At 45.5% G+C, this 15,201-nt stretch overlaps 1 protein-coding gene across 7 annotated transcripts; it reads left to right on the top strand.

Annotated features, from left to right (window-relative positions):
- Positions 1-25: 25 nt before the first annotated feature.
- On the top strand, positions 26-5,133 carry DKKL1 (dickkopf like acrosomal protein 1). 7 transcript variants are annotated; one of them, XM_041744703.1, is made up of 5 exons: positions 46-101; positions 1,533-1,707; positions 2,252-2,392; positions 2,515-2,607; positions 4,740-5,133. In XM_041744703.1, exons 2-5 carry the CDS (start codon positions 1,552-1,554, stop codon positions 5,049-5,051), a joined length of 702 nt encoding a protein of 233 aa, XP_041600637.1. In that variant the 5' UTR covers positions 46-101; positions 1,533-1,551; the 3' UTR covers positions 5,052-5,133. The 7 variants fall into 7 exon arrangements, with proteins under 7 accessions (XP_041600643.1, XP_041600637.1, XP_041600640.1 ...); XM_041744706.1 differs by lacking the exon at positions 46-101 and adding an exon at positions 1,037-1,058; XM_041744705.1 differs by lacking the exon at positions 46-101 and adding an exon at positions 1,089-1,129.
- The last annotated feature ends 10,068 nt before the right edge of the window (positions 5,134-15,201 follow it).

The raw sequence follows: 15,201 nt of genomic DNA, 5'->3' as shown, positions 1-15,201 counted from the left end.
GGGAGGGACCGGAGGGGGGGCGGGCCCGCGAGCCGGACACAAGGAAGGGGGATCCGACGGTGACAGTTTGGAGGAGGATTTTTGCTTTGGCAAAAGGAAAGGTAAAGTCTAGCTTGGGCCTGGTAGGAACTTCAGGACTCAGATGCTTGCATCCCTGGGAGAGGAAAGGGATGGGGGATCCTGACTCCTAGGTCCCAGGGAGAAGTTTGATGGGGGCCAAGAAAACTGGGTCTGAAAGGGGAGGGGGCTGGGAGTCTGGACTTTTGACTACCCTCTAGTGTCTTTGTATGTTGCGGATGTGGAAGTGATAAGACCACAAAAAGATCTCTTCTGTTCGGCCTCAAATATATTTTTGAAGATTGAGGTGAGGATGGGTTTTTGATTGGCTTCTAAGACAACAGGGTTTCCTGTGGGGAGACAGCCTCGGTATCTCAGCGGACTCCTGGATCCTTAAAGATTTGGAGTTGGATATTCAAATTCAGGGAATCAGAGGGGCCTGTGCTCCGGACTCTGGGGCTTCAGAAGGGAGCCTGGATTTTGGATTCCTAGGAAGATAGAACATAGGACTGGATTTAGGTTTCCAGAGAGAGTGGAGCTTCTTAGAGGAACCGAAGAGGGTTCCAGCTCAGCGTCCCTCCATTGCATTCTGTTGAATGCAGTAATAGTTTCAAAACCCGAAGAAGACGAGAAAGGACACGGAGAAACTCTCAGAGATAAATCCCAAACTCAGGAGTGGATGAACCAGAATGTTCGGACCCGGGCTCTTCTTGAGCACTGGGAGCCTAAGAATGGAACCGAGGGGCCTGGCGGCGAGATCTGGGGCGAAGAGGAGTGGCCCAGGTGTGGGGGCACGGCGCTAAAGCAGGGGGCGTGGCCATCTGCGATTGGAGGCCGGACGCGAGTGCGAAGATCCGAGAATACAGGCCACACTCGGTCTTCGGGGCCGAGGGCAACCGGCGGGGGCGTGGCCTGACGACGGAGGCGTGGTTAACGAGTAGAGGCGTGGCTTTGCCCTTAAGGGCGTGACCACCCAATAGCGGGCCCCGCTCGCGGGTGAGGTCAGCAGATGGGGGCGTGGTCAGACAATAGGGGCGAGGCTAAGGCTCGCGTTGCTGATCCAACGCTCCAGGTATCCCGTCTGGGCTCGAGACCAGAACTGTTTAGATTTAACAGTCCGTGGACGGACCGCCAGAGTCTGAGAGTCCGGTGCCCGGGCTGTGGTCTAGCGTAAAGGCACGGCCCAGGAGAAGGGGCGGGGCGTGGGAGAAGGTGAAGAATGAGATCTGGGTATGAATGTGGGCGAAGCAGAGGAATGAGATTTGCAGGAGAGGCAGCGCCCGAGGGAGCTGGGGGCCTGGGAGAAGAGGCGGGGCCTGAAGCGATGGAGGGGGGTTGCGGGCAGAAGGACGGGGCGGGGGTAGTGGGCGGGGTGTGAGGAATTGCCCCGGCCAAGGATAGAAAAGGGGTGCAGGTCTCGGGTGGGGGCGTGATTATTTAGGGTGTGGGGACTCTGACCCCTACCGCTGCCACAGCCTCCCGGCCCGCCCCGCAATGTGGCAACCTCTGGTCCTGCTGCTGCTGCTCCCCTCTGCCCTGGTGCCCCCCTCCACTGCAGCCCCCATCCGCGATGCTGACGCCCAGGAGAGCTCCTCGGGTTTTCTAGGCCTACAGAGCCTAATCCAAGGCTTCACCCGGCTTTTCCTGAAAGTGAGCAATGGCAAGCGTCGGAGTAGGGGGGGGGGGTAAGAAGAGGTAAAAAGAGGGACAGCGGCAAATGGGGAGTGAGGGATGGCAGGGATTCAGAGAGACAGAATGGAAGATGGGTTGCGGCCAGACAGGACAGACGGGAAGAGGGGGAGTCAAGGGGACCGAGAGAGAGATGAATAGAGAGGCACAGGCAGACCGTGAGATAGGAAGAGTGGAAGGAAATCAAGCAGAGAGGGGACAGCGACAAAAGACTGAATGGAAAGAGAGACTTGGAAGGAGAAGGGAATGATGGGGCCATAGAGACAACAGGACGTGGGCAGGGAGCGGGAACAAGAATAGGAAAATAATGGGACAGGATAGAGCCAGGACACATGGGATATGGGGCAGAAAGTCACCTGGTTAGGCCCTAAGGCTCAGAGGACAGAGAAGGAGCTGGGAGGTACATGGGGCAAGGCCTCCAGGATACCGTGGTAGGGCTTCAGATTTACGATTTACTGGGAAGTCTTGAGGTCCAACAGATCAATGGTCCCTCCTTTGGCCCCAGGATGACTTGCTGCGGGGCATGGACAGCTTCTTCTCAGCCCCCATGGACTTCCGAGGCCTCCCCAGAAACTACCACCAAGAAGAGAACCAGGAGCACCGGCTGGGGAACAACACTCTCTCTAGCCACCTACAGATCGACAAGGTGCCCATGCTGGGAAGTCCTTCCTGGAGTCTTCCCATGATCCCTTGTGCTGCAGTATCTGTGGGGAGGAGGGCAGAGGAAGAAAGCGGTTTTGCTCTCACTCTCTCCTCCTGTCCTCGCAGGTGACAGACAACAAAACAGGAGAGGTGCTGATCTCCAAGCAGGTGGTGGCATCCATTGAGCCAGGAGAGGGGAGTTTGGAGGGTGACTGGAAGGTTAGGACATGCCCCTGACAAACATGGGAAGATGGGTTGACACTCTCAACTGTTCGGTGCTGCTTCTCACAGGGCCTCAGTTTTGTCATCTGTCAAAGGGACCAACCAGCTCTCAGAAATGAGATTTACAACCTCATTTGTATATATTCCCACTCGTTTAGTAAACCCCAGACAGTTTTGTAAACCAAGAAGTGCTTTTAATTCCAAGTCCTGGGTAATCTTCACCCTTGTAAACCCAAAAATGTGTTTTGATCTCAAAGTACTCTGCAAACCTCCAAGTATTTTTTTAATCTATCCCAAAGGGCTAAGCAGATCTCCCTCTCTCTCTCTCTCTCTCTCTCTCTCTCTCCAGACTTCAAAATGTGATTTTTTTTTGTTCCAAAATACTTTTTGAATCCCAAATGGTTTGTATATCTCATCTTTGTAAACCTCTAAGGGTGACGCTAACCACAAAATGCTTTTTTTTAATCCTAAAACATTTTTTTTATCCTAAAACATTTTTTTATCCTAAAACTTTTTTTATCCTAAAACATTTTTTTTATCCTAAAACATTTTAAGAACCCCCATGTGGGTCTTCCACACACACCCAGGTTTTTATTTTTAAATTTTCAGATCCACAGAAGAGTTGAAAAATATATAATACAATAAGCCTGTATTCCTTTTTCCACAGAGCAGAGTTTCTCAACGTTAGCACCATTAGCAATTGGGGCTGGGTAATCTTTTGCTGCGGGGGGGGGGGGGGGGCATCCTGTGCACTTAGGACATTTATCAGCAGTCACTACCTCCACCCACTAGATGGAAGTAGCATCTCCCCTCCCCCACCAATTGTGACAACCCAAAATGTCTCTCGACTTCCGTTGAGAACCACTGGCCTAGATGCACCACTTGTTAACATTGTCCCACATTTGTTTTTACTTTTGAACTGTGTGACAGTAAATGATTGATATCATGACACTCCACCCTTAAATCCTCCAGTGGGTATCTCCAAAAAGAATAATGCATTTGCCTGCACGACCACAGTATCATTTTTACACCCCAGAAATTTCACATCGATACGCACACTTTTATCTCTGTGTTAGTTTGCTAGGGCTACCATAAATTGGGTGGCTGAAACAGAAATGTATTGTTTCCCAGTTCTGGAGGCTTGATGACACCTTGGTCTTGGAACACCTAGCCTCCTCTAGTTCTTTCTGGGGCTGCGAGGAAGAATCCATTCCATGCCTCTCCCCTAGCTTCTGGTGGTCTGCTGAAAAATCTTTAGCATTCCTTGAAATGTAGAAGCATCCTCCCCACCCCCATCTCTGCCTTTATCTTTCATGGCCTCTCTGTGTACACTTCTGTGTCCAGATTTCCCCTTTGCATAAGGACGCCAGTTGTATTAGATTAGGGCCCACCCTAATGATCTCGTCTTAACTAATAAAATCTGTAGTGACCCTGTTTCCAAATAAGATCACATTATGAGGTGCTAGGAATTAGGACTTCAACATAGGAGGGAGGGTGGGGGAGCGGAGACACAATCCAGCCCATAACAATCTCCTACAGGACTTCTCAGAAAAATACAGACTCTGATTCAGTAGGTCTGGGTGTCTGATTTGCTAATTTGTATGTCTAACAAACTCCCAAATGTTGCTGATGCTGCTGGTCCATAGCCCATGCTTTGAGTAGCAAGGACCAAATAGACATTCAGGGCATACTCAAATATCCTGAAGAGGGACCAAAAGCTGTCCCTAAAGAGCTGATTTGGTCTTTGATCCAGGATTCAATCGAGGATCACACATGCAGTCATGGTCCTGCTTTACTAAAGCCAAGAGCTTTTAATCCCAAGGTGATTTGTACATTTCCAACTGCTTTCTAAACCTTAGAGTATGTTTAATCCTAAAATGCTTTTGAAATCTCCGAAATGTGCTTTCGGTCCCAGAGCGTTCTATAAATCTCAGGGTTTTTTTGTTTTTTTTTTTTTTTTTAATTCTAAAGTACTTGTAAACCCAGTGCTTTGTAAATGACAAAATGAGCTTTAAACACCCAAAGCCCCGTAGGTGGCAAAATGGGTTGACTACACATGCCAGGGAAGACTTGGCATCCTGGGATTGTCATTTGGAATTTGAGAGGTTTCCTTGTCCTTCTTCCCCCAGGTACCCAAGATAGAGGAGAAGGAAGCCCTGGTGCCTGTCCCGAAAGCCATTGACAGCTTCCACCCAGAACCCCATCCCCGAGTGGCCTTCTGGATAATGAAGCTGCCACGGCGGAGGTCCCACCAGGACATTCAAGAGGGTGGCCGCTGGCTCAGTGAAAAGCGACACCGCCTGCAGGCCATCCGGGATGGGCTCCGGGAGGGGAGTCACGAGGACAGCCTTGAAGAGGGGACCCAGGGGTCCTCCCACTCCAGGCTGCCAGCCCGCAAGACCCACTTCCTGTACATCCTCAGGCCCTCTCAGCAGCTATAGGGTGGGGGCTAGGGAACACCTGCATGTACCCCCAGCCAGACCCCACCCCAAGCACCATATGGAAATAAAGTTCTTACATCTAGCAGCACTTTCTCCTTTCAGGATCTGTCCCCAGGCCTCAGCCAACAGGATCATGGCAAGTCCCCTCAACCCCCTAGCCCTGAGAGTGACATCTGGCCATGCCACCACCGGCTCTTGCCAAGATCTTCAGGCTCACTTTCCTCCCTCAGATGTTGTCTGTTTGCCCACTGAGCAATTCTCATCACCTCCAGCCCTAGCTGTCCTCCTGTTTCTTATTACTGCCCCAACAAGTGACCACAAACTGAGAATGCATATGTATTCTCCCACAGATCTATAGATCAGAAAACCAGGATGCCTCAGCTGGTCCTCTGCACAGGGTCTCACAAGATCAAAATCAAGGTGTTGGCCTGCTGAACTCTTATCTGGAGGCTGTAGGAGGAATCTGCTTATAAAATCATTCAGGTTAGGGGCACCTGGGTGGCTCAGTGGGTTAAGCGTCTGCCTTCCACTCAGGTCATGATCATGGGGTCCTGGGATGGAGCCCCGCATGGGACTCCCTGCTCAGCAGAGAGTCTGCTTCTCCCTCTCCCTCTACTCCTCCCCCGCTGCTGGTGCTCTCTCTGTCTCATGCTCTCTCACAAATTTTTTAAAATCTCAAAAAAGGGACCCCTGGGTGACTCAGCCGTTGAGCATCTGCCTTCGGCTCAGGGTGTGATCCCAGGATCCGGGATTGAGTCCTGCATCGGACTCCCTGCGGGGAGCCTGCTTCTCCCTCTGCCTATGTCTCTGCCTCTCCATGTGTGTGTGTGTCATGAACAAATAATAAATCTTTTTTTTAAATGATTGAAAAAATAAAAATAAAAATAAATGATTGGGGGGATCCCTAGGTGGCTCGGCGGTTTAGCGCCTACCTTCAGCACAGGGCATGATCCTGGAGTCCTGGAATTCAGTCCCACGTCGGTCTCCCTGCATGGAGCCTGCTTCTCCCTCTGCCTATGTCTCTGCCTCTCTGTGTCTCTCATGAACAAAAATCTAAAAAAAAATTTTTTTTAAATTGGGTAACTGGGGATCCCTGGGTGGTGCAGCGGTTTAGCGCCTGCCTTTGGCCCAGGGCGCGATCCTGGAGACCCGGGATCGAATCCCACGTCGGTCTCCCGGTGCATGGAGCCTGCTTCTCCCTCTGCCTGTGTCTCTGTCTCTCTCTCTCTGTGACTATCATAAATAAATAAATAAAAATAAATAAATAAATAAATAAATAAATAAATAAATAAATAAAATTTTAAAAAGATCATTCAGGGTGTTGGCACAATCAAGTCCCTTGCAATTGGACTCAGGGCCCTGGCTGTGACCACCCACCCTTAGCTTCTAGAGGCCTTGCTCCAGTCCTCAAGTGTGGACCTTACTACACCTCAGATGCCAGACTATCATGGACTTTCCCTTCTGCACCATCCCCCCAGGCCTCCTCCTCTTCCAGTGTGAGACAGTTCTGGGCTTTAAAGGCTCACAGGATCAGATTGGGCCCACCCAGACAGCATCCCAGGTTCCAGAAACTGGAAAGGATGGCCATCTTTGGGGGGCAAGTTTTCTGCCTGCCACAGATCCAGATCCTGACACTCCAGCCCTGTTTCTCTTACATTCACACCCGCCCATTTGTGCGCTCTCGTTTTTCTTCTCATTCTCTGACTCTTAACCTGTTGATTCCACCTTTGACTTAATCTGTTTGTCTCTCCCTTTGTCCCTCTAGGCCCACCAGGCCTGATGCCTCTGCCAAATCTGGGCATTCACAGACCCTGTCTTGGGTGCCCTATCCATTATGCCCCCACACCCAGTATGTCTCCTATGTCCTTGAGAACCTGCCCTCAAGACCTCTGCCTAGGGGATCCCTGGGTGGCTCAGCGGTTTAGCACCTGCCTTTGGCCCAGGGCGCGATCCTGGAGTCCCGGGATCGAGTCCCACGTCAGGCTCCCGACATGGAGCCTGCTTCTCCCTCCTCCTGTGTCTGTCTGTCTCTCTCTCTCTCTCTCTCTGTCTATCATAAATAAATAAATAAATAAATAAATAAATAAATAAATAAATAAATAAAATCTAAAAAAAAAAAAAAGACCTCTCCCTCATCAAGAAGGCACATCAGGGTCATCTTGGTGCTGAGTCCTGCGGGGGATGCAGACATGACATAAGCTTTCTCCCTTGAAGCCCAGGCTAACAGTTGGATCACCCCAGCACACTCAAGAACCTAGAAATGCATGGGCATAAATAAAAGTGAATTTTCTATAGAAAATTTAGGTTTTTGGGTTTTTTTCTTAAGATTTTAATCTCTAGGGATCCCTGGGTGGCGCAGCGGTTTGGCGCCTGTCTTTGGCCCAGGGCGCGATCCTGGAGACCCGGGATCGAATCCCACGTCGGGCTCCCGGTGCATGGAGCCTGCTTCTCCCTCTGCCTGTGTCTCTGCCTCTCTCTCTCTCTCTCTCTCTCTCTCTCTCTCTCTCTGTGACTATCATAAATAAAATAAAAAAAAAATTAAAAAAAAAAAAAAGATTTTAATCTCTACAACAAAAACGGGACTTGAGCTCATAACCCTGAGATCAAGAGTTGCATACTCTACCATCTGAGCCAGCTGAACACCCCTGAAAATTTAGCTTTTTGATTACTACCAAAAGGCATCAATATGGGAATGCCTGGGTGGCTCAGTAGTTGAGCGTCTGCCTTCAGCTCAGGGCATGATCCCAGGGTCTGGGGATCAAGTCCCACATCGGGCTCCCTGCAAGGAGCCTATTTCTCCCTCTGCCTATGTCTTGCTTCTCTCTATGTGCCTCTCATGAATAAATAAGTAAAATCTTAAAAAAAAAAAAAAAAAAGCATCAATATGGATTCCTCATAAGGAATAACAGAACTTGGGCAGCCTGGGTGGCTCAGCGGTTTAGCACTGCCTTTGGACCAGGCCGTGATCCTGGAGACCCCGGATCGAGTCCCACGTCGGGCTCCCTGCATGGAGCCTGCTTATCCCTCTGCCTGTATCTCTGCCTCTCTCTCTCTCTCTCTCTCTCATGAATAAATAAATAAAATATTTTTAAAAAAAGGAATAACAGAACTTGATTGGCCTTTCAACACCTTCTTTCCACTAAGACCCATGAGGATGGGTTTTGTCTTGCTCATGGCTTAATCCCCAGTGCTTGGAATTCAGTAAATATTTATTGAGCTAATAAATTCTCTGTTATGAATGAATACCTGCCCCCCAACAATCCCCAAGTCAGGATAACATCAGGGACAAGAGGCCTGGGTAACCAAGTAGATAGATATTGGAGCTCTCACCCAGTTTTGTGAAACTGCTGGGAGATAGATGCTGGGGTCAGTCAGGGATGTGATAATGAGGGGAGGGGGCCGTCTGGGATGATTTTGGAGAATGTGAGGTCCAAGAAAGTGCAGACTGTCTCTCATCCTTTACTACTTTATTCCTGTCTAACTGGCCTAAGGCCCAGGTAAGTTTTTTTTTTTTTTTTTTTAAGATTTTATTTATTTATTCATGAGAGGCACAGAGAGAGATTGGGGGGAGGGCTCCATGCAGGGAGCCTGACATGGGACTGGATCCGGGGTCTCCAGGATCACGCCCTAAGCTGAAGGTGGCGCTAAACCGCTGAGCCACCCAGGCTGCCCCCAGATAAGTCTTTAAAGAGTATAGTTATGAGCTCCCTAACCCCACCTACAACATTGTGCAAGGTGAGTACCACCTGCTAATAAAGTCTCAGATGCGGAAGTCTTTATTTTTTTAAGATTTTATTTATTCATGAGAGACACAGAGGGAGAAGCAGAGACACAGACAAAGGGAGAAGTAGGCTCCCTGCGAGACTCAATCCCAGACCCCACGATCATGCCCTGAGCTGAAGGCAGACTTTCAACCACTGAGCCACCCAGGCACCCCTCAAATGCAGAAGTTAAAGACATCAAGTTAATAAAATTTAGGAGAGTATTAGGAATATCTTTTCAAAAATCTCAAAAGGATGAATCATAAATTAAAGAAATTGATTTTAGGACCTCTGGATGGCTCAGTGGTTGAGCATCTGCCTTTGGCTTAGATCATGGGATCAAGTCTTACATTGGGCTCCTTGTGAGGAGCCTGTTTCTCCCTCTGCCTATGTCTCTACCTCTCTCTGTGTGTCTCTCATGAATAAATAAATAAAATCTTTAAAAAAAATAAAAAATAGGGCAGCCCAGGTGGCTCAGTGGTTTGGCGCCTGCCTTCAGCCCAGGGTGTGGTCCTGGAGTCCTGGGATTGAGTCCCGCGTCGGGGTCCCTGCATGGAGCCTGCTCCTCCCTCTGCCTGTGTCTCTGCCTCTCTCTCTCTCTCTCTTTCTCTCTCTCTCTCTCTCTGTCTCTCAAGAATAAATAAATAAAAATCTTAAAAAAATAAAGAAATTGATTTCATTCCATAAAAATGAAGGATTCTGTTCATTACCATGGGCCAAGGTAATGAGAAACAACAGACTGGGCAAAGATTGTTAATATCTGAACTTGACTGAGTTTGAGAAACTAGACTACTGAAACTAGTCCTGCAGATTAAAAAGAAGATAGCAAGGGACACTTGGCTGGTTCAGTCAATGGAGCATGTAACTCTTGATCTCAGGGTCATGAGTTCAAGCCCCACATTGGGTGTAGAGATTATTAAAAATAAACTAACTAAAAGAGGAAGATGATGAAGATGAAGAAATAGAAATTAAGCAGAAACCAAGAAATCAAGAAGAAAGTTGCTTCTGAAAAAATAAAGATAGAAGAGAAATTTGCAATCTTGTAGTATTAGGTACATAACAATGGGAATTGAGGGCCTGCCAAGGAGGAGAGACCTAGTAAACACTTCCAGCTTTCCTAAGACAGTCAGGAAAGTCTTCACACCATCAGGAATGACAAACCAAAACATACCAGCCTCATGTGGATCATGGTGATCTATCCATACGTACTCTATCTGCATGACAGAAGAAAATTAAATCCTTTCTAAAGGAAGACAATATGACCCAAAGAGTACAGTTTTTATATACAATATTCAAATGTTTTAATTTTTTATTTATTTATTTGAGTGAGGGGGGCAGAAGAAGAGGGAGAAGCAGACTCCCCGCCAAGCAGGGAGCCCAACCCAGGGCTCCATCCTAGGACCCTGAGATCATGACCTGAGCCCAAGGCAGACACTTCGACAACTGAGCCACCCAGGTGCCCCAATATTCACATTTTAATGTAAGAATTACTAGTTTTGCTGGGAGACGGGACAAATGACTGGAAACCAAGAGAAAAAAAAAGACAATAGATGTATGTGTCTATTGATACCAGCATTCTCAGACACATACCTTCAACTACCTCTAATTGATATGTTCTCAAAAATGCATGAAAAGATGGAGAGTGGGGTGTTTGGGTGGCTCAGTCGGTTAAGCACCTGTTTTTGGCCCACGTCTTGATCCCAAGCTCCTAAGATCAAGTCCCACATCAGTCTTCCCACAGGGAGCCTGCTTCTCCCTCTGCCTATGTCTCTGCCTCTCTGTCTATGTCTCTTGTGAATAAATAAATAAAAACAAAACAAAAAATGCAATGACATATTTAAGTTACTGAAAGAAAGCAATTGTCAATCTAGAATATTCTACCCAGTGAAAGCATCCTTCAAAAGTAGTGACAAAATAAAATAGATTTTTCAGACAAACTGAAACAAAGCATTCAGTTTCAGCAGCCCAACACAAAAGGCCATGCTAAGTAAGTCTATCAGATAGCAGGAAATTATTCCAAATGAAAATTGGGTGAGGCAGGGAGGAATAAAGAACATTGGGAAAGGTAAGTATGTGCCAACTTAAATGAACATTGACTGCTTAAAACAGTAACCATAATGCTACTGGCATTTAAAATATCTGTAGAATTAAAATGCAAGACAACAGTAACACAAGGTAAGAAGAGCTAAATAGAATTAAGGTGTTGTAAGTTTCTCACATTGTCCAAAAAATGGTAAAAAGTACTAATTTAAGATAGAACCCTGATAAGCCAAGGCTGCATATTGTAGTATCTAGGAAATCCACCAAAAGAATAACAAAAGACTATAACTAAAATATAACAGAAGACAATAAAATAATAACAGTAATAATAATAAATACTTCATTAGTATAAAAGAAATCCAGAAGAGAATACACAGAATAGGTGGGGGGAAATGGAAAACAAATGGTAAAATGATATATTAAAACAAATATATTAGTACTACATTAAAACTAAATAAAAAAATAAATAAATAAAATAAAAAAATAAATAAATAAAAAATAAATTTAAAAAAAATAAAACTAAATGAAACTTTGTTAGAATTGCCCCAAGACCTATGCCTTTCTATACATGTAAATTTACCTGAAATTTGGAAATATTAAAAAATCATAACAATATAAAGTGGGGGTGAGAGTGGAGGTATAAATGTCATGAGAATGGCTGGATATTAACCAGTGTTAAAGCAAGGTGTTGGATAGATGGAACTTCTCAGTTTGTATATGTTTGAGATTTTTCAAAATATCAAGATTTATTTTAAGTAACCAGATCTAAATACTCCAAATAAAGGGCAAAAACTTTCTGATCTACAACTTCATGTAACAGTGTGACTGAAACTTACAAAATATTGAGCAAAAAGGGTGCCTGGGTGGCTCAGTGGGTTGAGCACCCAGTTCTTGGTTTCAGCTCAGGTCATGATCTCAGAATCCTGGAATCGAGTACCAGATCAGGCTCTCTGCTCCCTCTTCTCCCTCTCCCTGTATCCCTCCACTCATTTGTGCTCTCTCTCTCTCTCTCTTTCTCTATTTCTCTCTCTCTCTGAAATAGAATATTTTTTAAAAATAACAAAAGTGGGGATGCCTGGGTGGTTCAGCGGTTGAGCCTCTGCCTTTGGCTCAGGTCCTGATCCCGGAATGCGGGATCAAGTCCTGCATCGGGCTCCTTGTGGGGAGCCTGCTTCTCCCTCTGTCTATTTCTCTGTCTCTCTCTGTGTCTCTTATGAATAAATATTTTTTAAAAATAACAAAAATTATAAGGTCAAATATTAGCAGTTCACACACACACACACACAAGAAACTTGTGTTGTTACAAGAGCCACACCTCAACTATAAGGACACAGAAAGATGGAAAGTTCCGGGGTGGAAAAATATATACCCTGTATACAATAAAAATAATGCTGGAGTAGCTACTTTGTACATCAAAGTCATCATTAAGGCAAAAAACATTGCTAAAAGTAAACAGGGACATTTTATAGTGATAGGGGAGTCAATTCACCGGGAAGATATATTCCGATTTATACACAGAGAGAAGAAACTGAAAGGAGTGATTAGAATTGGGGTTTAAAGGGGCACCTGGGTGGCCCAGTGACAAGCATCTGCCTTTGGTTTGGGTCATGATCCCAGGGTCCTGGAATCTCCTGGAATCAAGTACTGCATCAGGCTCCCTGCGGGGATCAGGCTTCTCCCCCTGCCTAAGTCTCTGCCTCTCTCTGTGTGTCTCTCCTGAATAAGTAAATAAAATATTTTTTTAAAAAAAAGGAATTGGGGGTTTATACAGCAGCTTTTTAAAAGTACAGTACATTTTCAGAGAAATGACAAGACAAAGGCAAATAGGTTTAAGTTTCTAGAACTGCAAATTGTAAGAAAGAAAGTATATGGATGAACCAGTGGAGATAGTAAAGTTTATTGTATTAGATTCTTTCAGTGCTGTCCTAGGTTGGTAAGAATCTAGAGTTGTCTTCAGTTATTAACTTTTGTCCTTCCTGGTAGAAAAGGGAGGGGGAACATCTTTACAGATTTATGTCCAGCTTTCAGGCAAATAGGAGGAAAACAGAGAGCTTTTCTTGTATCTGCTTCTTCTCAATTGTCTTCAGCTCACATTGATTCTTTTTTTTTTTAAGATTTTATTTATTTATTCATGGACACAGAGAGAGGCAGAGACACAGGCAGAGGGAGAAGCTTGGCTTCATGCAGGGAGCCCGATGTGGGACTCAATCTGGGTCTCCAGGATCACACCCCAGGCTGCAGGCGGCGTCAAACCGCTGCGCCTCCGGGGCTGCGGTTCACATTGATTCTTACACCATAGTGGCATGTTTTCGGGTGGCACATTCTGCTACCCTTCACTATGTATAAAAATAAAAAATTATATTCCTACACATTTAAAACAAAAAAATTCAAATGAAATTTTAAAAAATATGATTCGCATTAGCATAAAAATAAAATACCTAAAAATAAACTTAACAAAAGGTTTGCTAGGTCTCGAAACAAAAACTGTAAAACATTATTGAAACTGATTAAAGAAAATTGAAATAAATAATTAATGGCAACAGTATTCATAATTGCCAAAAAGCAGGAACAACCCAATGCCCATCAAGAGTGAAATGTTTAGGGCAGCCTGGGTGGCTCAGCGGTTTAGCACCACCTTCAGCACAGGGTGTGAGCCTGGAGACCCAGGATGGACTCTCACCCACATCGGGCTCCCTGCATGGAGCCTGCTTCTCCCTCTGCCTGTGTCTCTGTCTCTCATGAATAAATAAATAAAATCTTTTTTTAAAAAAGTCTGAAATGTTTTAAATTGTGGTATATCCATCAGTGGGAAATTATACAGCAGCAAAAAGAATGACCCATTGCTATGCGATGAATCTCATAAACATAATGTTCAGCAAAATAAGCCATAATCAAAAGTAGTTACTTTGGAAGGTAATGATTAGGAGGTGTGAATAAGGCTTCTGAGTTGTGGACAATACTCTCTTTCTATATATAGGTGGTTTCATTAATGTATTACTCTATACAAAATTTTTAAAAGATTTTATTTATTCATGAGAGATACACAGAGAGAGGCAGAGACACAGGCAGAGGGAAAAGCAGGTTCCTCACAGGGAGCCTGATGTGGGACTCCATCCCCAGATCCGGGATCACGCCCTGAGCGGAAGGCAGATGCTCAACCGCTGAGCCACCCAGACAACCCTCTATACAAAATTTTTTTAAGATTTATTTACATACTTAAGAGAGAGAGAAAGTGCATGTGGTGGGCGGGGGGCAAAGAAAAGGGGATAACAGACTCCCTGCTGAACAAGGAGCTTAATTTGGGGCTCAATCCCAGGACCTGGAGATCATGAACTGAGCCAAATCAGATGCTTTACCGACTGAGCCACCCAGGCACTCCTACTCTATACAAATTTGATTGAGCTATAGCTTAAGATTTAACACTTTATGTATGTTACAACTATATATAATTTTTAAAAGATTTTTATTTATTTATACATGACAGACACAGAGAGGCAGAGACATAAGCAGAGGGAGAAGCAGGCTCCATGAGTCAATGGCAGACGCATTCAACCACTGAGCCACCCAGGCATCCCAACTACTATATAATTTTTTTAAGATTTTATTTATTTATTCATGAGAGACACACACAGAGAGAGAAGCAGAGACACAGCAGAGGGAGAAGCAGGCTCCATGCAGGGAGCCCCGATGCAGGACTCGATCCCGGGACTCCAGGATCACGCCCTGGGCCAGAGGCAGGCGCCAAACCGCTGAGCCACCCAGGGATCCCCTATATATAATTTTTTTCCCTATATATAATTTTTTAAAAAAATTTAAGTCTTATAAAATTACCCACAACTCAACAAAGGAAGAGAGAAAGGGAGAGAGGAACAAGAATACTGAAGAAATAACAGAAAGAATGAACTTAACACTAATAAAGCTAAGGAGTCCACCACTTGACAGCCTGTGTTAATAAAACGCTTGGCAGGGACACCTGGGTGCCTCTGTGGTTTGGCACTGCCTTCGGCACAGGGCGTGGTCCTGGGGTCCCAGGATCAAGTCCCACATCGGGTTCCCTGCATGGAACCTGCTTCTCCCTCTGCCTATGTCTCTGCCTCTCTGTCTCTCATGAATAAATAAATAAAATCTTAAAAAAAAAAGAAAATACTTGGCAAAAATTCTTATTGAACTCTCAAGACCCCATGAGGTGGATACTATTTGTTCCCATTTTAAAGAAAAAATTACGGGGGGGCGGGGGGGGTTGGCTGGAGCTGGGGCAATATTGCAAATATGATAACCTTAAAAGAGAAAAATAAAATAAAATAAAGAAAAAATTGAAGTTCAGAGAGGTGAGGTCACTTGCCAAAGTC

This window comes from Vulpes lagopus, chromosome 2 (genome assembly GCF_018345385.1).
Source record: "Vulpes lagopus strain Blue_001 chromosome 2, ASM1834538v1, whole genome shotgun sequence".
Taxonomy (NCBI): domain Eukaryota; kingdom Metazoa; phylum Chordata; class Mammalia; order Carnivora; family Canidae; genus Vulpes; species Vulpes lagopus.
Note: the sequence above shows the minus strand (reverse complement) of the source record. Positions and strands in the feature narration are given on the sequence as shown.

Excerpts from the sequence above, each read along its gene's own strand:
- DKKL1 (XM_041744702.1), top strand. Across the intron at positions 2,393-2,514 it reads GCCACCTACAGATCGACAAG|GTGACAGACAACAAAACAGG; the intron begins GTGCCCATGCTG and ends CTGTCCTCGCAG. Across the intron at positions 2,608-4,739 it reads GTTTGGAGGGTGACTGGAAG|GTACCCAAGATAGAGGAGAA; the intron begins GTTAGGACATGC and ends TTCTTCCCCCAG.